The sequence below is a fragment of the Temnothorax americanus genome, unplaced genomic scaffold (assembly GCF_048541705.1).
Source record: "Temnothorax americanus isolate GAGA-0224 unplaced genomic scaffold, ASM4854170v1 Scaffold27, whole genome shotgun sequence".
Taxonomy (NCBI): domain Eukaryota; kingdom Metazoa; phylum Arthropoda; class Insecta; order Hymenoptera; family Formicidae; genus Temnothorax; species Temnothorax americanus.
Genome location: NW_027509411.1, coordinates 1,403,670 through 1,425,877, shown reverse-complemented (window position 1 = coordinate 1,425,877; position 22,208 = coordinate 1,403,670). Strand labels below are relative to the sequence as shown.

The 22,208-nt window shown below is 42.8% G+C and overlaps 1 protein-coding gene across 2 annotated transcripts in view; it reads left to right on the top strand.

Annotated features, from left to right (window-relative positions):
* Kek5 (leucine-rich repeat, immunoglobulin-like domain-containing kekkon 5 protein) overlaps positions 1-21,465 on the top strand; it is a 100,822-nt gene extending 79,357 nt beyond the window's left edge. For both annotated transcript variants that reach the window (XM_077409846.1, XM_077409845.1), the window contains 4 exons: positions 6,275-6,347; positions 15,635-16,534; positions 17,004-17,526; positions 18,759-21,465. In XM_077409846.1, the coding sequence (XP_077265972.1) occupies positions 15,647-16,534; positions 17,004-17,526; positions 18,759-19,726 (2,379 nt within the window). In that variant the 5' untranslated portion in view covers positions 6,275-6,347; positions 15,635-15,646 and the 3' untranslated portion in view covers positions 19,727-21,465. The remainder of the gene's footprint in view (positions 1-6,274; positions 6,348-15,634; positions 16,535-17,003; positions 17,527-18,758) is intronic.
* The last annotated feature ends 743 nt before the right edge of the window (positions 21,466-22,208 follow it).

Sequence of the window (22,208 nt, the reverse complement as noted above, 5' to 3'; positions counted from 1 at the left end):
GAGTATAAATTATTTTCGTCATTCATAAAACTGAAAAATGATAAAAGTTGAGTATAAATTTTAAAATGTTCATTATTAAGAATAAATATATAAAAATAAATGTTTCTTAAAGAATAAAGAGTTTTTATTATTAATGATTGACAAGAGTGTGGGATTGCTTGAAACTGCTCCCGGGACATGTATAAGGTTATTAGACAACACTCGTATGTCGTTTTTATTTGTCGTGTTTGGAGCAGACTTTATATAATTTAGTTGAGTGCTGTTTCTTGGTGGTAGGTAGAATATGTCGTGAAAGATATGTCCAATTATACTCTTGTAATAAATACTGCTCTCTGGCTTCGTCATTCAGAAAATAAATATCAAATATGACATGAATGAGTTAAATAAAAATATACATCGCTTTTTATACGATATAGTGTATTACACTACAAGGGCCGAAAATTCAACTTTTGGCCCGCGTAGTGTATACGATTTTTCTTCATAGCCGGTCGAAAGTACGTTATTAATTTTACTTTTTTTAACTTTAAATGTTAATAAGCATGTTTTTGATGCCTGCCCCCGACATTTGCGGCACGAGCGAAGTAAGTGCTGCTGGTCGTGGGGGCAGGCATCAAATACATTCGAAGAGTCAAGTCTTGTCATATTTTGTAAAAATAAATTAATTCTATTCTATCAAAAATAGATTGTATCGATCCAACAGACTTCTTTGGCAACGTATCTGTATTTATTATCAATCGCGCTTCTGCATCGAAATTTAATTCGTATAACTTCTTCCTCGTCTACGGATTCATCAGATGACATATTGTTCATTTTTGTGCTAGATTATTGAATTGACTTTAATAATATTTTAATATTAAATTAACTGACAAGAGAGAGAGACAGAACAATATTGATGACTATTTTTAAGGTTAAAGGGCGTTAAGGTTTAAGGTTATAGAGGGCGCGCGTGTACTTCTCACAGGGAGTAAATGTTAAACTTTCGTCCCTGCTATTAGGGACGAAGGTACGTACTTTCGACCGAGATATGAAGAAAAAGTATTTCTTTAAGAAACATAAATGTCGGAGTTTAATACAACTTTTAATAAATAACAATTTTCAAACTAAATTATTTTTAAAAATTATATCTATTGCATCGCACAGTTATAACGAGTCCGACTCGTTTTAATATATAAGTACACATTTCGAGACACGTTATCAAGTGATTAACACATGTGTAACGTGACAAATAATTACGTATTTTCGAAAGAAAGAAGCATATATATTTTGGCAAACGATTTTTACCGTGACGATCGATCTGCTCGTGAGATCGAGGAATTTCTCGCGATTTGTTGCACAAAATAAATCGCGGCGGCGCGGCGCGGCGTATTCGACGTGGCTCACGATAAGACGCTATATAGCTAGGTACCAAGCAGGCGGGATTACGAGGGATATCGAGCGGAGATCGAATTCGATTTGCAATATGCAGAAGGAGATGGAGGGGGGTCTCGTTCGGGCAGCGGGGCAAGGTGGGCAGAGGAACGGGCACTTCGATTGAAAATAGTTCGGTTTCAATCTCGCCCCATCTCGGTGGTTCTCCGGTGGAGCTCCTGAATAAACACTGACTTTCTCGCTTCACCTCAGCCGGAATCAATTCTAGCGAATAACCGAGATGTTAAGCTCACTCAAGGCGACGTCGGCACCCGTCGTCGCGGAGGATACAAGAGGGTATGGGGGCGAAATTTAAGGGGGCTTCCCCGAAAAGAGACATTTCTTAGCTTCCGGAAACCAAGCCGCGCACGAAAAGAAAAAGCCGCGCCGCGCCACCGGAATATAAAAGAAAGAGCGGCCGGGGAAAATCTGCAACCTGCGCGCGATGCGGCGTCCGCGTAAACACATCCATCATGCTATACGTTGCGGATTAGGTCCTATCTGCGGGAGGATAGAATCTCGTTACCGACGATGAACGTGCTCGTCACGACGTTATTTTTTTTCTTCCTTTTTTTTCTTATTGGCGCGAGATTCAGTATGATATGCGCAATGACGAAATATTTTCGAGCTACCGCCACCGCGCCCCGACCTACATAACTCTCTCCTCATACACGGGGGGGTTGAAATAGTGTTTACCTTCGCGGAAACTCACATCAGTTCGCGGAACATGTTTTCCTTGCATCACGTCGAGTTGCGAGTACGCCGATTACATCGTCATAAGTGCTCTGACGCACAACAATTTAGTACTGCTCAGAGAGAGAGGAAATGTTATATATATATATATATATATATATATATATATATATATATAATAATTTTAACGTATTCTCTCCTAAGAAAAAAATCTTATATAATCCGCTCAATTTTTTTTAAATTTTATCCTATAAAGTAAATGTTATCTTATATATAAAAGAATAAAAATGATTTTGCTTCGTCATGTTTTACACAAGTCTTCGTAATTTACGGGAGTTTCTTTTAAATAATAAATTTCAAATCATTCAAAAGTACTATTTTCAGAAGCACTATTCTGTTTGACGTCAACGACATAGAAAGGTTTTTTTTTCTAGGAATTTGTAACTTAATTTATACCTTTCTATGTCACGTCAAACAGAATAGTACTTTTGGCAACAGTACTTTCGAATGATTTATAACAACTCTTTCCATGCATAAGTTAAATATACATAAAATCCTGCCTGTTATCTATTTCAAATTTTAATTTTTACAAATTGCGCGCTTTGTTAACGTGATTCATTGCATGGGAGATATCGCAGTTACTATTATATTACAAGCAGTGTGTCATCTTTGTGATAAAAAATATCAAGCAATCGCAAACTAAATATGTAATCTTTCATGACAAGATATTGCGCTAACGTGGACAAATTGTATATGATGGAAGAGTCGTGTGTCAAGCTTGTATAATGAACAGTTATAATTCACTTAAATGACTTTTTATTCTTGCTTATATACTTTTAGAACATTAAAACATAATACAACATGAAAAAAGATATAGGTCATAATCCTTAAATAAGAACATTATAAATTTTATATGTGCAAATTACGAATAAGAAATGCAATAATAGCAAAAAATGTTAGAAAATATTTTTAGCAGCACATATAGATATCCGATTTATCTTTTTAAATAAATGGCTATACGAACCACCAGCTTCTGATATAGCATACACTTTCTATGCTGTCAGAAAGTAATCAAAACTTTGTCACAAATTAATCCGACCAATAGTTTTTGGAAATAGATCGGCGCCCGCATATTGGAGTTTCGTTTCGGGGAGTTACTGAGGTTGTCTAACGTTATAATAATTAATTTCTGTCGTTTACAGTGTTTCAACGAAGTTTCGAAAAATAACATCTCGAAAGATTAATGGCTCGGCAAGTTCGATTTAGCAATTTAATGATATAGCGGACTTAATCAACTCCAACGGACCAGAGTGCGGTTGATCAAATCGGACTTGCCCCAATGAGCATGACTCTCTATTTATTTCTAATTTAATCATTGCATGACCGTCGACGGTCATATAGCCCCACATCTGCATACGACAGTGATACAGGCACGTAGTAAATGTATAGCGACACTATAGCGACGTACACAAATGGTTGCGCAGCGTATAAATTCCGTCGCTGTCTGGGTCTCATATGGAGCGTGCCATTGAAACGTGTTTTTGCTATGAATTCGACAAATATTTGCCCGCGTGACATGGGAAGGTTGACACATGCCGTTATGGAAAAAACCGCGAGCGATAAGAGATCAATCGCGTGTACGTTGTTTCACGGCGTGCGAAATTGCATAACCGGGCGGAGAAGAAAATGGGGCGGGGGGGGGGGTTACAATCAATTTTCGTTTAGCGATACACGGGTGAAATCAATTTTAATCGCGCCGTTATATTGAGAGCGAAATATCAATTTTTTTGAAGGATATATTAAACGGAGATCGCGTTTATTAACGATAATTGCTGAAAATATCGTTACTATTCACGAGAGATCAAATTCCCATTTGTTTTTTCATCAATCTTCATCTCATAGAGGATAGTTTCGCTAAAAAATCGTTTTAGAGAAGGTAACTCTAAAATTATCTTTATAACACGATTTGCGAATAAACGTATTTCGCATTAATAAAATCAACTTTCATTGTCGCTTCTGCATTTTGCCGGTTTATAAGTCTTACGCGCGTTAGCCTTTCTATCTAGGTATTTAAGATTAAGATATTTATAACGCAAGATGATATTTTCAGCCATTTTCCGGGTGTATACACAAAATGTACGACGCGGCGCAGCGTTTCGTTTCGCTGATCCTCTCCGCTTGTTCTCCATCCCCCTTGTTTTAGCCTACATCTCCAGCTTGTGTTTCCTATGGCGCGTCCCCCCCTCCCCCCCTCGACTGCTCCTACACGCGTTTGCTTCGTTTTCTCTCTCCGCAGTATTTCTTTGCTCTCCCGAGATCGCGCTTTTCCCGACAATTCTCCCTCCCGTCTCAGTAATAATTGAATTCGCGTTACGTCTCGGCTACCGCGCGAGAAGCCGAGGAAGAAGACGAGGGGCGCGCTCGCGCGCGCGATCGTGGACGTTTCGCATTTGAAATTGAGAAAAGAAGAATAATAAAATGACAACGGCTCTGGCAAGTGCAGACCGCAAGTATTGTACCTCTCGCTGTTGCGGCAATCCGATTAGACGGATCTGCGTACCGCAGCGCGGACTGCGAAAAGCTACCCTTTGATTTTGAAACCTAATTTGTTCATCGAGCGAGATGAACAAAGAAAGTGCACGCCCGTTTCGCGGTAACGAGTCATCGCTCTCGTCTTTTAGCGCGGAATTTTCTTTCGCTTATGACTCAAAGGTATCGTCTTAGAAAATGCGATCCATAACATCAGTTCAGACAGTTCAGACACCGTGATGAGAGCTTGTAAACTTAACGCGATAATGTAATACAACATATATGTACGCTCGTTTAAAATTGTATATTATAATTTTAATAAAAGTGCACCAGTAGCTGTGTGTAAAAACGATGGAGACAAATTTCAATTACTTTATTAATGGATTTACAAAACGCGTATATATTCAATTACTGTAATTGATTTAATTCAATATACGCTATCTCTATGAGTACATTCAAATTTTATAATTTTGGTCAACGGATATAAAATTATGTAAACGCGAAGTAGGAATAACGTACGGATATAATTAATAATTGATAAATCAAACAAAATGGATTAGCCTGTTATTTTTCCATATGGACAAAACCGAATAATAACGCGTTAATTAATTTTTCTTTCTGAATTTTATTAAGCATATTCTGCCGCAAGAAAACTTAGTATATCTGAAATTAATATTTGACAACTAATTTGACACCGAAACCATCTTCAGCGGCTCGGAAACACGAGTAAAAGTTATTTAATTAAGTACTGGGATAAAGATAGCATATGGGCAATTCTTATTTGTACGGAAGCATCCTGTTAATTTCCAAACATTATATATATATATTATAACAGAATATAACAGACTTCTTTCGAGTTTAGAATATTGCTGAATTTTTAACACGATTGAATCTTTTCGCAATTATTTGAAAACTGTCCTACATTCAACGCGCACCGGAATTCTAGTTATCCCCCAATCTCGCTGGTGTATCAAGTGTTAGTAGCTGTGCCATGTGCCGCTCTCGCTGATCTTTTTTTTATCAGACAAGCGCGGATAACGATTATTGCACTTTTTTCTCTCTCGACTATTTGGTATGCATTGTTAAACGAGAACTTCCGACGGTGAAAAAAAGCGGCTTACGCGACAGCGATCGATTTAGCGTCGTTTACTTTCCCTTAACAGAAAGATTTTTCGCTTTTCATTGTTTGCGTGTACGGGATGCCGTGTACGGGACCGGAGATTGTTTTCGCTGTTATTCTGCGGAATCCGAAATAGGAAAAACACACACTGTTTGTTCTTCCAGGATTTTGGACAACGTGTATACTTAAAACGACAGTAAATTTTTGCCAGCTACGTCCGCTGCGCTAAATGATTTACGCTTGACGTTTGATATTCCAAATATGCGATGTGTACGCGAATTTCGTTATTTGCATAAAAGTTGCACATGGTACGCAAATTCATTTCTACGATGATTCGCGGTGGCGTATATCCTGCGCATTAGCGCATTGCATAATAGCGAAAGCTGCGTTTTGTTGAAATAATTTTAATTCTTCGAAATATTAATTGTGTATGCGTTCGCGCTAAATAACGAATACCGATCGTTACAATATACAATCGGCTTAACTATCATCTTGATGTATGATGGAGTATATTTATTGTTCCAGCACCATCCTTGGTCGAAATCCTTGGGAGTCGGTAGAATCGTGAATATTACGCTACCGTGAGTCGAGAGTAAACGTAAGTTGAAAATAAGTTGAATTTTTTAATTAATAAACAGCTTCATAAGCCTGGCATTAACCATGTTTGTAACAGAAATTATAATAGAAATAACTCGCAGAAGACAGATTCTAGTTTAAATTTATGATTTAATTTTTATAATTATCGTAATTTATCTTATATAATCATTGACTAATATACATATATTATAACAAGATTATAAGCGGATATATAATATCATTTCTTAAAATAATATTATTCTGATAAACTCGTTACTGATTCTCAAAACCATATTTACTTTCGCGGTGAATTAACTTTTAAAATCATCATTAAATTTTTATACGTATTAATTATTTATTCTTTCTATATAATTAGCGATTGGAAATGAACTTCTAACGACGCTTAATCATGTGTTTTGTAATATTGATTTCTATATACGGTATTAATGTATATGATAAAAGAGGTCACGGTGACAAAAACCGACTTGAAAGATTTAAATATATTATTCAAGATAATCATGCATGAATATATTATCAATAAGTATTTCGTTAGTTTTCTATTACTTAAATATTGAGTTATTGCTCTTTTCTGTATCAGCGCCGGTTATGTGGAATAATTATTTCCATGATTTTTTCTTTTTGTAGAAACACGTTTATATTATCAACATGAAACTGTGATTATATTCATCGAATAATTATCGATCACGGATGGTACACGGATACACAAATCACATACTATTATTTGTCTTTAAAGAAATAATATACATTATAACTTAGAACAAGCTCATCTTTCACAGACAGTTGATACCTTCATTTATCGATAACGAACGCCCCGAGCTCTGTTTCGTGTTCGTAACATTAGCAAAGAGCGCATTTGCTCTCAAAAGTCATATCCGCCGTATCAATCCCGAGTCGGATGACAAAGCACTGCCAAGCTCCTTATAGCTGACACAGGCCATCATAATGATAACGGGGCGAACAATGAAAGTAAATGTCGGTATTCGTCTACCCTTCTGCAGTTCAATAAAATATCAATAGAAACGAAGAGAAAGAAAGAAGAGCGTAAAAGCGCCGACACAACGCGTTCTCATTTTCTTAAAATTGTTATACTGTCGTATATTACTAGAGGAAATATCCTTTATCTATCCAGCTCTTATGGAGCACGGAAGATGAAAAAGAAATCATCACGAGATGAAACTCTGCCTGACTATGAGTAGATAGAAAGATATAAAGACTATATAAAAAGCTCTTTTTTTTTACTGGCCAGACAGTTCGATGCAACAAGACACTAATCTCGAAACGCCGCGGAAGATTGAAAGTCCATATGCGGGGATACGAAGAACTTGCTTTTGAAAACTCGCATCTTTGCTCCAAAATATTTATGTAATCAATTCGCGTATCGTCGCGTTAATTTGTTACAAAGTTCCAAACTATACATATATAATATTACGAAGAAGAATATCATTTCTTGAGTAAAATAAACAAGAGTAAGATCGCGCGAGTATTTTTACAAATAACGATATGTTCACAACTTCGATGTATCCTGCCAATAATTGCATTTGCAGTTTGCACACTCGCGTGTAACGAGTTTAGCATTGAGAAGTTTATTTTATATTTTGTGTCTAGAGAGTGCCAGATGCTTCCTGCTATATGGTTATGCATATAGTTTCTACCATGTAGATCTAGTCATTACTAAATACACGTCCGTAATGGAATAAAAGGCTCTTAAGGCTCTTTGGTGACGTTCAAGCACGACAAGTAAGCACTATACTGTAATCAGATTGCATGATGTAATCGGGGCGAAAACGGGACGTGAGTTTCACGGACTAGTCTTCCACATCGGCTTGCGGAAGTGTAGAAACGACTTTGACGATGCTCTGATAGTTTCGTGTGACCCAAAGTTAATAACCCCACGGCGCGGCGCGGCACGGAACTTTCGCGGACAATGTTCCCGGCCGCAAATTTATAAGATTCGGTCTTATTTGAAAAGTTTATGCAATTTCGCGGTCCCCGGCACACGGCCTGTAAATATTCGGTCGAACTTCGAACTTCCCGAATAATGCAGCCGCGAAGAGAGAGAGTTTATCGAAGAGAGCGGATACTAACGTAGAGATCAGATATTGGAAGAAACGAAACGAGACACATAAATCGCGCCAAATTGACGTGATTGACGATTTCGACGCGGAAATATCTCGTTGAAAAATATAAATTATATAAATAAGCTATAAATTGAATGCAAACGCGCGTTGCATCGATTATTTACAATATTTAATTATTCATATAAACATTGCATACTTCCGCACACTGGATATCGAAATACGATTGCGTAGCATAATTTCTGCAATATCAAACAAACGTTGTTTGTGTAAAAAAAAATACTCCGAACTTTTTATCAATGTTGATTGAAACAATTTTGTTAAGTGAAATCTGATTAGACTCTTTCATTGAAAACGGGTTTGGAAACAAGATTGATTCTTTAGTACGTATATGTACGCTATCAAGCGCAATAACTTCAAGTTGAACACGCTTTATTTATCATGTTTATAGTTAGATATAAGAAGAATTTATTGCCGCGTATCGTGTGAAATGGATATACGAGCGATGAACTCAAATATGATTCTCAACTCTGTATGTAAAATAATCTTGTAAAAGCGAAATATTTCTCACTCACATTTCTTTCTCGTATTGATTTTGTATTACTTTTTTTTATGTTGTTTCTGTGCTATTATGTCTTTATCAGAGTTTTTATCTTTGATCAGTTAAACGTTTTTATTGTCAAAATTTAATTTTTGGACGAAAATACTATGCACTTTTTATTGTTACATTCAAAGTTGCATGCGTACTTTGAAGGGAAAAAAAATTTAACAGGACATTGAGAGAAATATTGAACAAAGGAAGATAAAGTCGTTTCCAAGAAAAGAATTTTTTCAACGATTTTCTTAATAAATGCATCTCCGAGAAAGATCAACAAAAATTGCTGAGAGAGAGAGGGAAAGAGAGAGAGAGAGAGAGAGAGAGAGAGAGAGAGAGAGAGAGAGAGAGAGAGAGAGAGAGAGAGAGAGAGAGACGAGCATCGCGTTGTCTTTAGTACAATAATTTTTAATTTATCCAATCTTGGATGCGTCTCGCGTATCTCGCGGAAAAAGGATAAAAATTTTCCGGCGAAAATGAGTTAGAGAGAAGCTTTTAGCATCTCCGTCTTTTTCCCTTCGGCTGGCACCGTTAAGTAACACGTTCCGTAGATAATTTCAATCATATTCCACGTAGACGTGACGGCAGTTGTACCGTACGCGTCCTGGTGTGCATTATAGGTACAGGTAAGCAGATATTCGCAAGGATGCGGAATCCGGTTACACAAAGGCGCGTCATCGAGACCGTGAATGCGGCAGGTGCATATCGACTTAGTGTCTGTGTAAATATGCTCTGCTCTACGTCTCCGACTGCGTTTACATTTCGCCGCTTATAGAGAAAGTTGTGCTCCGTTGCAAAGAACATGAGATATTACACCTGTAAGCACGCGATCGTTTCACATCGAATAACGTTGCCTCTCTCTACACCGTGTTTATAGATATATAAATTCACTGCATCTCTTCCGAGGAGAAGCGCGAATAACTGTCGTTATATCTCTACGAATTACGGAGCTTGCAAGATTCAGGAATTCCTTAATTTCGATGCTTACGAGACTTCGTAGCTACATCAAGAGATAAGTACGAAATGTGGATGCATTGATTACGTTATATATAATCACTTTCATACTGTCCCATGTTAGTATATTTTCACAGAAATATTCTAATTGGTTCCGTAATTGATAAATACGATCGAAAGCTCTTGTCGAGAAGTATAACGCCACTTATACCGTTTTCCAGATAAGAGTCTTTATTTTAGAAATGAGGAACGAATACGATGTATCTTTCATTTTTTCGCGCGTGCTCTATAATATCTTACTAATGGTTAAAATGATCCACATTAAATTATGCACGTGACCTATTGAATTTGCAACAACATATACTCTTAACGCAAAGATAAAATTGTCAAATACTACTACTAATTCGCGATTCCAGTGGCGTCCCCGGCAGTCAATGATAGAACGGGCTAACGACTCCGCGTCCTTATTCTCCCCGCTAATTAACTATTAACGACTTATCGGGGAAAAAGTGACCTCGGTCGGGAGTTCACGCGCCATCATCCGAGAGCGCCAGCGAGCGCCGCGTTATAATTAGAAAGTCGATTACGATGGTGCCCCCGTCGTTGCGCGGTGACCCGGCGTAATGAAAACAGTACCCCTCCCGATAATTCACAGAAAACACCGCGTTTTTCTCCGGAACCGATCCAGCGCAGCGGTACGATTGACTAAACTCGTTCGTTTCTCCTCGCGCAAATTGATTACAGCCGCTGTCAAAGCTGACTGTCTCTAATAAAGCGTTATTATATCGTGTATTATTATATCATCCGCATGCAATTACCGCGTCGTCGCATTCACGTAATTCGTATTTGATGCAATGCCTGATCTCGACGTCTAGTCAATATTTATCGAACGCGCAGATCTGCAGCCTACTTAATACGCGTAATTTCGCGCGATGAAACTAGGATCAGCTGAATAAATAAACCTGATTCCAGACATAAGCACATTGAAGCCACGTTATTTGCTCTCGCTGAACCGTAAAGTCTTGAATGACTCCGAACGATATATAACAATCTGTCACGCATCACGCATGTGCTCTAATTAAATTTCCTGGTCTGAGGATGGAAATATATATAGCCACGTCTTCCTCTTCAAAAATATTATAGAGAATAGAGAAGAAATAACATAATTAATTTTTTATCTCGGTCATTTATATTTATAATTTTTATTATTTATATACATATATTTTATATGTGTAATATTAATAAATGTGTATATATATATAATTTTTTTATTTTGTTTCTTTGCAAAAATGAGATTAATGGTAAAATTATTGTATTCTCTTAGATTTACGAAATTAAACCTCGTCATAAGGAATAAAAACATTCAGAATGTCGACATTGTAGACCAGCGCAAAAGCGCGTTTCAGCAACAATGTGTAAACCGCGGGATAAGGATTCTTAGTTAGTTAGACAATGTTTCCGTAACTAAGTCAAGCCGGAGGTCACAATAATAACTTTAAACTCACTTTGTACGGCGCGATTGCATCGAAAACGAGATTCTCCTTTTCGCCTCACGGCCATTTGTATCACGATCAGGTAATTTAACAAAAAGTTGCTCGCGATATTTCGTTATTACGTTTAAGCGCCTCCAACGACGAGAGAAAGAGAGAGGGAGAGACTTCTCTCTGACAAGTTTCAATGGAGCACGCTATACATAGCGTTTTTCTCGTCGAAGTCTCGGTCCACGTCCCCAGTCCCTCGCTTCAAGCGTTATCTCAAAGTACATATAACACGTATAAATCCGTCCGCCATAACTTCTTTGGATATTCTCGGAAGACGGCTGTGCGGCCGTCGTCGTCGTTCAATAATCCTTATTTCCGCCGGGAAAAAGTTTGCCCCCGCAGGAAACGGGCAACGGTATTGCGCGTGTTCCTCCTTCCTCGCAAATTACAAATTAAATTACTGCACTTTCGCGAGGAAGCGCAAAGTTCCCGAAAACTCACGCGGCTGCGAATCACTTACGGTAATCTGCGCCTTACTTGCGCGATCGCTTCGTGATAAAAAAAAAAAAAAGAAAATCTTGACACCGTTCGCGCTTGGGCGCTCTTTTTTCCTTTCTTCTTCTTAAACACCCCATATTTACGCGTAGCTTCCGCAAGCGAAAGCTGCATCGTAACCATCGTAACTGCCGCTTTCGAAAGTCATTTATAAACATCGCGCGATCTCCGCCCTGCACCCACTCGTCGTACCGATCGTTTAACATCCGCCAATCATCGGTCCGCTCGGCGGTGTGTTTCGCGAGACCTTATTTCACGCGCGAAAATATAGGACAGGGCAGGAGAGATCCGGCAGGATAACCACCGCCTCCGGTGTGTGCGGTGCTGGCTCGCATGATTGATGAAATTTGTATAGGAGCAACAGGGCATACTTGCCGTTACCCTCCGGGAACGGAACGCTCTTGATTGATAGAGGGTGTTCGAATTTGAAATTCCGCCCCGCGGAAAGTTGACCGCGCCTACTCCGCCGTCGCTCTATCCCTCCCTCTTTCTCTCCCGCTGCTCTCCGCTCGATACCTTTTTTTTTCTGCGTGGCACGCGAACGGTGCCGGACACGCACACACGTCCCCGTCGAGCAACTTCCGGCACGTCCCCCCGCGACGAGACACGGGTGGGAGGTTCCTTCTGGGCACGATACACTCGCCGCCAAAGGACACTCCGCTCGTTTCATCCATCGTTCATTCGGGCTAAAAGCCGCTCCGGTCCGTATACAAGCCTCCTCCACTCTTTCTTTGTATCCTCGTTGGCTCACCTATAGTTATTTACAAGTCAAATGCGCTCGATCGATAACGCGACTAGGATCGAGGGAACAGGATCGCCGTTGCGCCGCGCCGCGAACGTGAGGCCGCACCGGAGCGCAACAGCGAGACGGATGTGTACGAATCGAAGCTCGACGCATACGTCATACGAAATATCGTCTCTCAGCGTCTCTCGTCTGGTTTTGCCAACGTAATATTAACTCACATGTCTTTCCTCCTGGAATATATTTCACGGAAGAGAAAACGCTCCGCGCGCGTGTCGTAAAGCCGTACACATGCCGTGCAAGCATGTCGTGGTTCAAAGAGCGCTGTTTTAGCTTGAGATCTAAAACCACGCGGGCAAAGAAAGGGCTCTGAAACATGCGTGCCGGTTTTAAAAGAACGACACGCTCGGTATACATATATGTATTCTGACCTCGGTGGCGCAGGATCGGCGATCGAGCTCAAAAAGAACTGCTCTCTCGCGGCCGGGACAATAAAATCCTCGGGGCTACCGGGCGAGTGCAGTGACCGCGGACGCTCTTGTGGACGGAGACTTCAAAAAGTTCGCCGCGCGAAGAGCATGTATACGCGGAAAGTTGGCGGAAAATCTACAACGGCGCGCATGGTTCCCACCGGAACGAGTTTCCCGATGAATCCCCGCCCGCGATCTTCGTCGAATTTCTCTTTGTCTCCCGACGACGTTAGCCCACCGTGACACGTAATTTGCTTTCGTACAATTCGAAACGGGCGAAATACGCAATTTTAATTATTGATAGTAATATCGAAATTCGCGATGATCGTCGCGATGGTTCTGGAGCAAGATTAAATCATATTTCATTTTTAGCCGTTTCGGTCTTTCACGAACGTTTCAATTTCGACTCGACTGAATATAATATATACCTATATAAGTTTGAAACCTGCATGTAAAGTTTATCGTGAAACGAAATTTGAGGAACGAGATGCATAAAATAGCTTATGCTAAGATTAAATGTACGAATTTAGAATCGCGTTCTATTTCTAAATCGTTTCGGAATGTCGTTTCGAGATATATTCAATTCTTTTATCAGGACGTTGTAGCTCGGACACTTTCTCTCACTCGCCGATTCGAGCCCGCAGGGAGATCCGGAATGAATCGTGCTGCGCCGCTCGTCGGCGGAAAGGCTAATTTGATGCACAATTTCGGACTCCACGACGATAATAAAAGGGGTGAAACTTGTTTTAATCGTCGTGCTGTATTAATTTAACTTCGGCGACGCGTCGGAGAGAGCGCGACGCGCTGTAACGGTATTAAGCTAAATTGCCAACAGTTCTCGGCAGGGTGTCTTGTCGCGGCGTCGTGCTCTGAGATTAGCGGCGTTGACTAACAAAAATAAAGGAAAGGCAGGCTCGTGGGAATGCGAGAGCGAGGAAGACGGAACCGGCCGTGGAGACGAAGAAAATCCCGGAGGTCTCCGATGGCACCAAACTGTCTTCAGACATAGCCAGACTTGTTCGATAACATGGAAAGTCGAGTTCAGCGTGGAAAGCCTTGTTCTACGGCGAGCCACGAAACAACTTTGCGCTGTTCGCACAAGCAACTTATACCGTTGTAAGAAAGAGCGGTATATATTTAAAGCTAGACGCATACGTCAAGCGAATTCGATTTCAGGGGTTAGACCACTGTGTTTCAGGATAATTTTCAGGAATTAATCTCTAACAAAATATTTATGAAACACCAGTAATTTTTTTTTATTATCTATTATACACATTGAAGAACGTGTCAAAATTTTGTTGCCCAAAAAAATATAAAACTCGTCGAGTTAAGCCGCTTCGCGCTTCCCTATGATTTTCGGATGGTGTACATGATTTCGCGAAAACCAGTCGTCTGAAACAAAAATAAAAAATATGCTCATTATCTACATTGTATTGGCTTTCGTCTGACGGAGCATTTTTTTTTCTTTTTTTTGGCGACGAGAAAAAAATTCCTGAATTTTTTACTGCAATTGGGCAAAATTCAGGAATATTTTTCTCGTCGCCAAAAATAAAAAAAAGTAAAATGCTCCGTCAGACGAAAGCCAATACAATGTAGATAATGAGCATTATTTTTATTTTTGTTTCAGACGACTGGTTTTCGCGAAATCATGTACACCATCCGAAAATCATAAGGATGCGCGAAGCGGCTTAACTCGACGAGTTTTATATTTTTTTGGGCAACAAAATTTTGATACGTTCTTCAATGTGTATAGAAGATAATAAAAAAAAATTACTGGTGTTTCATAAATATTTTGTTAGAAATTAATTCCTGAAAATTATCCTGAAACACAGTGGTCTAACCCCTTCAAAGTACGAAAGGCGCGTGAGAGTCGAAATACCTTACGTACCTCTATCTCATTTTATCCATTTTATATAAAATAATTACATGACGGCATTTATTATCGGAAAATCGTTGTACGTCGGGGTAATTTGCTCAGTGACAGTCATGGGCAATTATCCCAACGTACAATAACTAAAAGTGCGTCAAATAGCGTACGGGATATTTGTATGGCGTACAAATTATTCAAAATTATTAAGCGCCGCGTATTATTTAGTAATAATTAATTCCAGCCGCGCGAGTACACGTAATATGATTATTCGATCGTGTAATTAAACAATGATCCACATCCCGCGTTCAACTATCAATAACGAGGTGAATACACGTATAAAACCCGGCAGCTAGTTGCGTGCGTTGGTAAATATTAAGCCGTAACTGGAATATATTAGTTACATGTTGCATATTTCTCTCCGGCGGAATATCCCAAAAGACGAAACTCCGCTATCATGCATGCAAATACGCTCGGCTAAGTAAGTTCCGCGGTCGCAGTACCGCAGTCACGTTCTAACGTCATCGCGCACGTTTCTGCTATTAACAGGATTCCTCCGAGATGATACCGAGAACGGCGGGCCGGTGGCTGCTCTGCGCGGCGCTTACGGTCGCCCTGTGTCAAGGCCAAGAGGACTGGATGCATTGCTCGTCGGCGTGCAAGTGCAAATGGGTGTCCGGCAAGAAGACCGCCGAGTGCATTAAGCAGAACCTCACGGAGGTGCCGGGGGACCTCTCGCCCGAGATCCAGAATCTCGATTTGACCGGCAATCGCATAACTCGCCTCATACATAACGCGTTCAGCCGCGTCAATCTGGTGAATCTGCATAAGCTGGCGTTGCGCGAATGCGGCATCGAGTCGATTCACGTGGACGCGTTCAACAGCCTCAAGATCATCATCGAGATCGATCTGTCGGGCAACAATATCCGCACCCTGCATCCGGGCACTTTCTACGAGACTCAACGGCTGCGAGTGCTGCTGCTCGATCAAAACAAGCTGAGGACGCTGGAGAACGGCCTGTTCTTCAATCTCACTTTCCTGCAGAGAGTGATGCTGTCCGAGAACAGACTGAATCAGATCCAGGAGAAGACGTTTCGTAACGTGCCCGGTTTGCATACCCTCGCGTTGGACGGGAATAACTTCAGCACTCTGCACCTACAGAGCTTCGAGAGCCTCAAGCTCACCAGTCTCGAGCTCCGGAATAATCCGTGGAACTGCAACTGCAATCTCAAAAGGTTCCGCGACTGGACGATCGAGCGCACGTTGTACACCAAGCCAACCACTTGCCAACAACCGCCCCACATGGCCGGCAAGATGTGGGACGAAGTCAGCAGTGACGAGTTCGCATGCAGACCGAAAATCACCGCCATCGGCCCGGCAACGAAAATCGAGATGGGCAAAGGAGACGTGACGCTCTCGTGCAGGGCATCGGGAATCCCACCCCCTCAGGTAATTGCATTTTCGTACAGGCATACACGCGATATAATAATGTTGCAATTAAATTGGAATTAATCTATTGAATAAAAATCTAATCTGTTAAAAATACACAGAAAAGAAATACGGTGTAATACCAATCTTGCCATTTTATTTAACAGTTCTTGTATATAGGATGTTTACGAAATACTTGGATAAACTTCTAGGGCGTATTCCTCGCGTCAAAATAAAGTAAACTAATGTTTACCTAAGATTATTTAATAATAACATTAACGTAAGCTTTGTTTCGCAATCACTTATTTTTTATTGTAGGTTTATATAAACTTATTTTTAATTTTGACGTAAGGAATACGCTCTAGAAGTTTGTCCAAATATTTCGTAAATACCCTAATGTATAATATACATCTCAAATTTTTGTTTTTATTATTACACCAGGACTTCTATGTGCTACCGCACTATGAAATATCGCACATGTCTGTTTCAGATATCATGGACGCATCGTAATCGCGTTTTAAACAAACTCACCAAACGCACGAACAACGATAGAGGATACGTACTCTCAGTGAGCCAAGAATGGTTGAATCTCACCATTATCGACGCGATGCCCTCCGACAAGGGTGATTACGTCTGCCACGCAAAGAGCCCGGGCGGCGAAGCCGAGAGAAACGTGACACTGGCCATCGTGGGCGACGCTTTGGGCAGCAGGGAGAGCTTCATCAGCCTGCCGCTCGCCATCGGGCTGGGCGTCACCGCGTTGTGTCTGCTGATCGTCACGGTAGTGCTTTGCGTGTGCTATTGCCGTCGTCGCCGCACCAGGCATGACGAGAAGGGCCTCGAGGCGGCGTCCCTGGAGCATCACGGCCTCGGCGAACAGGAGAAGTCCCTGATCACAACCATCAATCCGGTCGTGAAGCCGCCGAGGCGCTACGATGCGCCCTCAGTGACGTCGCACGGTACAGAGATGACGGAGTTGAATCGCACGTTGCTCGACAACGACTCGGTTTTCGGTCAGTACACAGCCTATATTACTAAACAGTGCGTGGCTAGGTGCTAGCGAGATACTACCTTACACTAGCTTCAACGAGCGATTTACCTCGAGACCGACCGCGTATTCGCGGACGTTGATCCAAGATCGAGCGGAATTTTCACCGACGAGGGTGGCCGATATGATTCTTAACGAGTCGCGCGGAACATCCGTCATTTCGTCGGGGTAATATTCTCCCCCCCCCCTCCCACCGAGCGGGAAACGACCGCTATATGTCGCTTATGTAATGTACAAATAGCGTGTGTGCATGTGTGTGCGTGTAATCGTAAATCGATTCGTTCCGTGCCGAGCGCGGACTATCATGCGAGAGAATTGTCCGACCAGGTGCCATCGATCTTAAGGTAAGGAGAGTCCGTCAAGTGGCGGCTAGGAGACTAATGAAGATCCGTTAGGGACGCTTATAATACATCAGGCACCCCTTAATATAACATTCGCGCTGCGACACGGCGCGAACACATTCGTCATATCCGTGTTCGACCACTTATATCAATCCTTTTAGGAATACTATTTTCTGTAGATAAGAACGAAGCAGATTTTAATTTCTAGCTTCCGACGCGAGAATCAATTACGAGAGTTGCAATAGTAAATCGCTGTAATATATAATTGCAAAAGTAATGACGACAATAAGGTCCGCCAAGAAGCATGTTGCGTGTGTAGACTTGCGTGTCATCATTAATGAGATATTTTTCAAGATTACGAGATTACGCAGGGACTTGTATGTGAGGGCACTCGATCAAATTTCTATGAATCTGGAACACTGTAGAGAAAAAAAATTTACGACCAGCACTTTAACGCGATCCGAATCTTAGAGGAATATTCAGTCAACTTTACGAGGATTAAGAGAACCTCGAAGCGGCACGACGCGACGTAGCGCCAGGCGTACGCTTGACCGACGACGCTCAGGAAATGCAGTTATACTTTTCATTTAAATCGACAAAGCGCTCTTTCTCGATTACGATCGTATCACGACCCAATCGGATTAAAAGCACTCGTCCACGCTGGTCGGCGGGGATAATACCCTAATATCGTGGATCGTACGAAGGCAACGTCCTGGCGATGCTGTCTTTACTCACCACTCGCGGCGTCCAGCCTCTCGCGCGCGATCTTTTTTTTTTCTTCCCGGTTTTTTTTCTCGACCTCACTTAGATTTTCTTTTTTAACGTTCGTCCTTCTCTTTTGTTCATGTTCTCGCAGCTGACGGTGTCGGGAGCGGTGTCGTCGGCGGGGTAGGCGGCGGCATAGGCGACGACGAGAGGGATCACGAACGGGCCACGCCGGAACTCGACGAGGGTGGCAGCGGAAGCGGCGGCGGCGGCGGCGGTGGCGGCGGGGGTACGTTGCCGCGCGGTGGTGCCGGTTACCACTACCGACAATATCCGCCGGATCTGCTGGCCTTCTCCGGCGGTCGCGGAGCATCGCCGACTAGCCAGGCGTCAACGGCGCCCGACAGCACGCGTCTGCCTAGTCAACACGTGATAACACCGGCGACGGCGACGACGACGACGACCCCGTCGTACGGCTCGCCGACGTCAGGCCAGTATCATCCGGCCGCCTTCAAGACGCTGCCGCACAGCCGCAGCGTCACGCCGTACGGTCTCGGGCCGTCGTCGTCTTCGTCATCGATGGCGCCGGTGTTACCGCGTCACGGCTACGTGACGATCCCGCGACGACCGCGAGCGCCTAGCTGGAGCAGCGGACCCCCGACGTCGCCGAACGATGTCCTCGAGCCGGTGTACGACAATCTGGGTCTACGTACCACGGCGGACGGCAGCTCGATGCTGTCGCTCAACAAAAGCCCGGAACCGGCGCCCTCGTCCATGAGGGGCCGGCCACTACCAAGCACGCCGGGGGGTTCGCACTACGGCACGATCCAGCGTAGCACCCCGAACATTTTGGCCGGGGCGTTGGATCGGGCGGCGCCGGAAGGCGCGGCCGAGTGGCCGCTCAAGTTGGCGGACGAGAGCGTGAACGGCGGTCATCCGCTACTGACGCAACCGCAGCAGCAGCAGCATCAGCAACAGCAGCAGCAGCAGCAACAGGCCGCCAACAGCAACACCCTCGGAAGAAAGGTACCGCCGAGACCGCCGCCGAAACCCAAGAAGAAATCCGCCAACGGACCGACGCTGTACGAGGACGAGGGCGAGGACGGCACGGAAGTATGATACCATGGGCATCGTCCGCAATGAGGACGATTGGTCGTAGTGCGCCAGGACGGGGCGTGCGTGACCACACTTACAATAAACCGGTAGTGCCTTTCGAGACGCGCGTCTCTCGCGCGCGCGGGACTTCCACTTCGTTCGACGAATCGCGGTCTGGAGCATGAACGAAATGTACGAGGGGACTCTGGAAGGACCTGAACTTTTAGGACTTGAACGGATGGACACAGGTGATTTCGACGGCCGAAATCGCTGACGATGACGATTTATAGAGGATGGACACGCCGACCGGACATTCGTGTCACCTATTCCCCGTTCCTCAACTTTCCTCCTTCCTGTAAGTTATCTTGTAAGTTATTTATTGAACGTTACGGAGCATCCGAGGTATTCGAAAACCAGTAAATCGTGATCCGCATGAGTTGTTTTCTGAACGATCCGATCGTCAAAAAACGGGTCCTCCTTTTTCATCCCTCGTCTCCTTCCACGTATCTTTTTTATTTTTCCTTTTTTTTTCTCATCAAGTTCCTTTAGCGTTTTATTTGACGCTCGCCACGCGCCGTGAGGTGATAACGTGATAAATGTGAATAAGGTGGACATTGCCGCCGGTATTAGTCGATAAGGCGAAAACCTATTCGCGTTTTGTGTGAAATTTACGCGAAGCACGAAGCAACTGGAAAGTACTGAACGCGAGTCGTTCCGCGAAGAGCGATACCAGTGAAATTCGTCTTCTATTCGTGTTAACCCCCATAATGGGAAATCGCGATCGTTACTGCACGATTCGCGTGTATAAAAGGGAAGTGTTAAGGTTTCAGGCAAAGGCAACGTTTTGCACATGTTACATTTACGCGGTAAACATGATGAGAATTTAACATTGTTAAGAATCTATCTAGCTGTTATACGCCTGTCGTGCGTTTCTTTTTTAAAACATTGAAATTCCGACGCCTGCATCGAATTGTAGCAGGACTTGTTGCATTCGCAAGCGACACCGAACTCTCATGCTAAGCTTACGTCGAACGACGTAATGATCTGTGTCCCTTCTCCTTCTGTAAGCGCATCGTTAGACCGTGCTCGTACCCGCGTAGAGGTATCCCATATTCCATCAGCGACGTTTGTATCTTAAAATTAGCAACAGGTATCGTTTGCGATATTTATAGCGGCGAACCGATCGGCAGTATCTCTACAAATATCGTTAACGCAGTACGGAATACCCTACGCTACCCTATATAACGGTGCCACTTTGTATTACGTTAAATGGATAATATCTATTACGGCAATTGTATAAATCTATAGTAGATGTAAGTGCTGCGATGACACTCGACGCGTGTTGGAAGTTGTAAAAAACGTATTCCGAAGTACGTTAAAGTGGTGTACAGTAAAAAAAAATCTAAGTGACATGTCCGCGCGTTTATTTCTGTCAATGCTAATTGCACGAGTATCACGACCTTTGAAATTCGTGCGTAATTCATTATCGCCAGGATGACCAGGGGTGAATAACAGCGCATTTTGTAAACGAGGCCAATTTCGCTGGCCGATTGGTCTCCGTTATCACCATCGTGCTGACCATGAATAACACTTTTAAAAAAGACCAGTTTAATGTGTATATACATATATATGTACTCCTCTACGGACTCCAAATTCACTTCGGAACTTCAAATTAATTGTACGTTACGCGTGGTGCGTTCCAATTAGCAACAATTACAACTCGATTGTTAACTACTCCGGCATATTCGCGCATAATATCCGGATCCGCGCGTAAAAATTATTGACCAATACGCTTGTGCGAGTGGACGCCGATTGCGAGTCGTCTAAAGGATGGCGCGATGTAACGCGGACGAATTGTCGGGACGGATATAATTTAAAAAGATGACGACATTACGACGTGTCGTAAACGCGGAGTGAGGAACAGAATTCAGCGCGTCCCCATTTTAGAGATACATTCGATCGCTGCGATTCCACCGTCGACGACAATATATCGTGAAGTAGAATGTCCATGCGAGCTATATATCATCGACGAGCGAGCGCGTTCGGACTTATATGGACCCGAATACCTGATGGCCGATAAATCGTACCTCTCCTTGAAACTGGAAAACATGTGACTCTCGTCGGAGCGGCGACTTGTCGAGCGCACAGCCCAGGCGACGCATTTCTCTTTCGCATAGAAGTTAATGTCTCTTCGAAACGGGAAACTCATTCGAGCTCGCTTCTCTCTTCCCCCCCCCCTCTTCTCTTCCACCGCGACGCGATTTCCGCAATATGAGTACAAGTGGTCCCTCTTTGCGGCGCGTCCATTATCCGCCGCGCTGGTTAACGCTGTCGATTCGCCGGTTCCGTTCCCGCGCGAAACATCTGGCCGCGATACATCGTGATAAGAGGACTGGCTCTACGTGCGGTTACCACTGCAACCACACACACACATGGGGAGCCGCTTTTCGCCCGTTGGCGATATTTCACTGAGGTAAGGGTAGGTAGGGAACGTTCTTTAACTGCG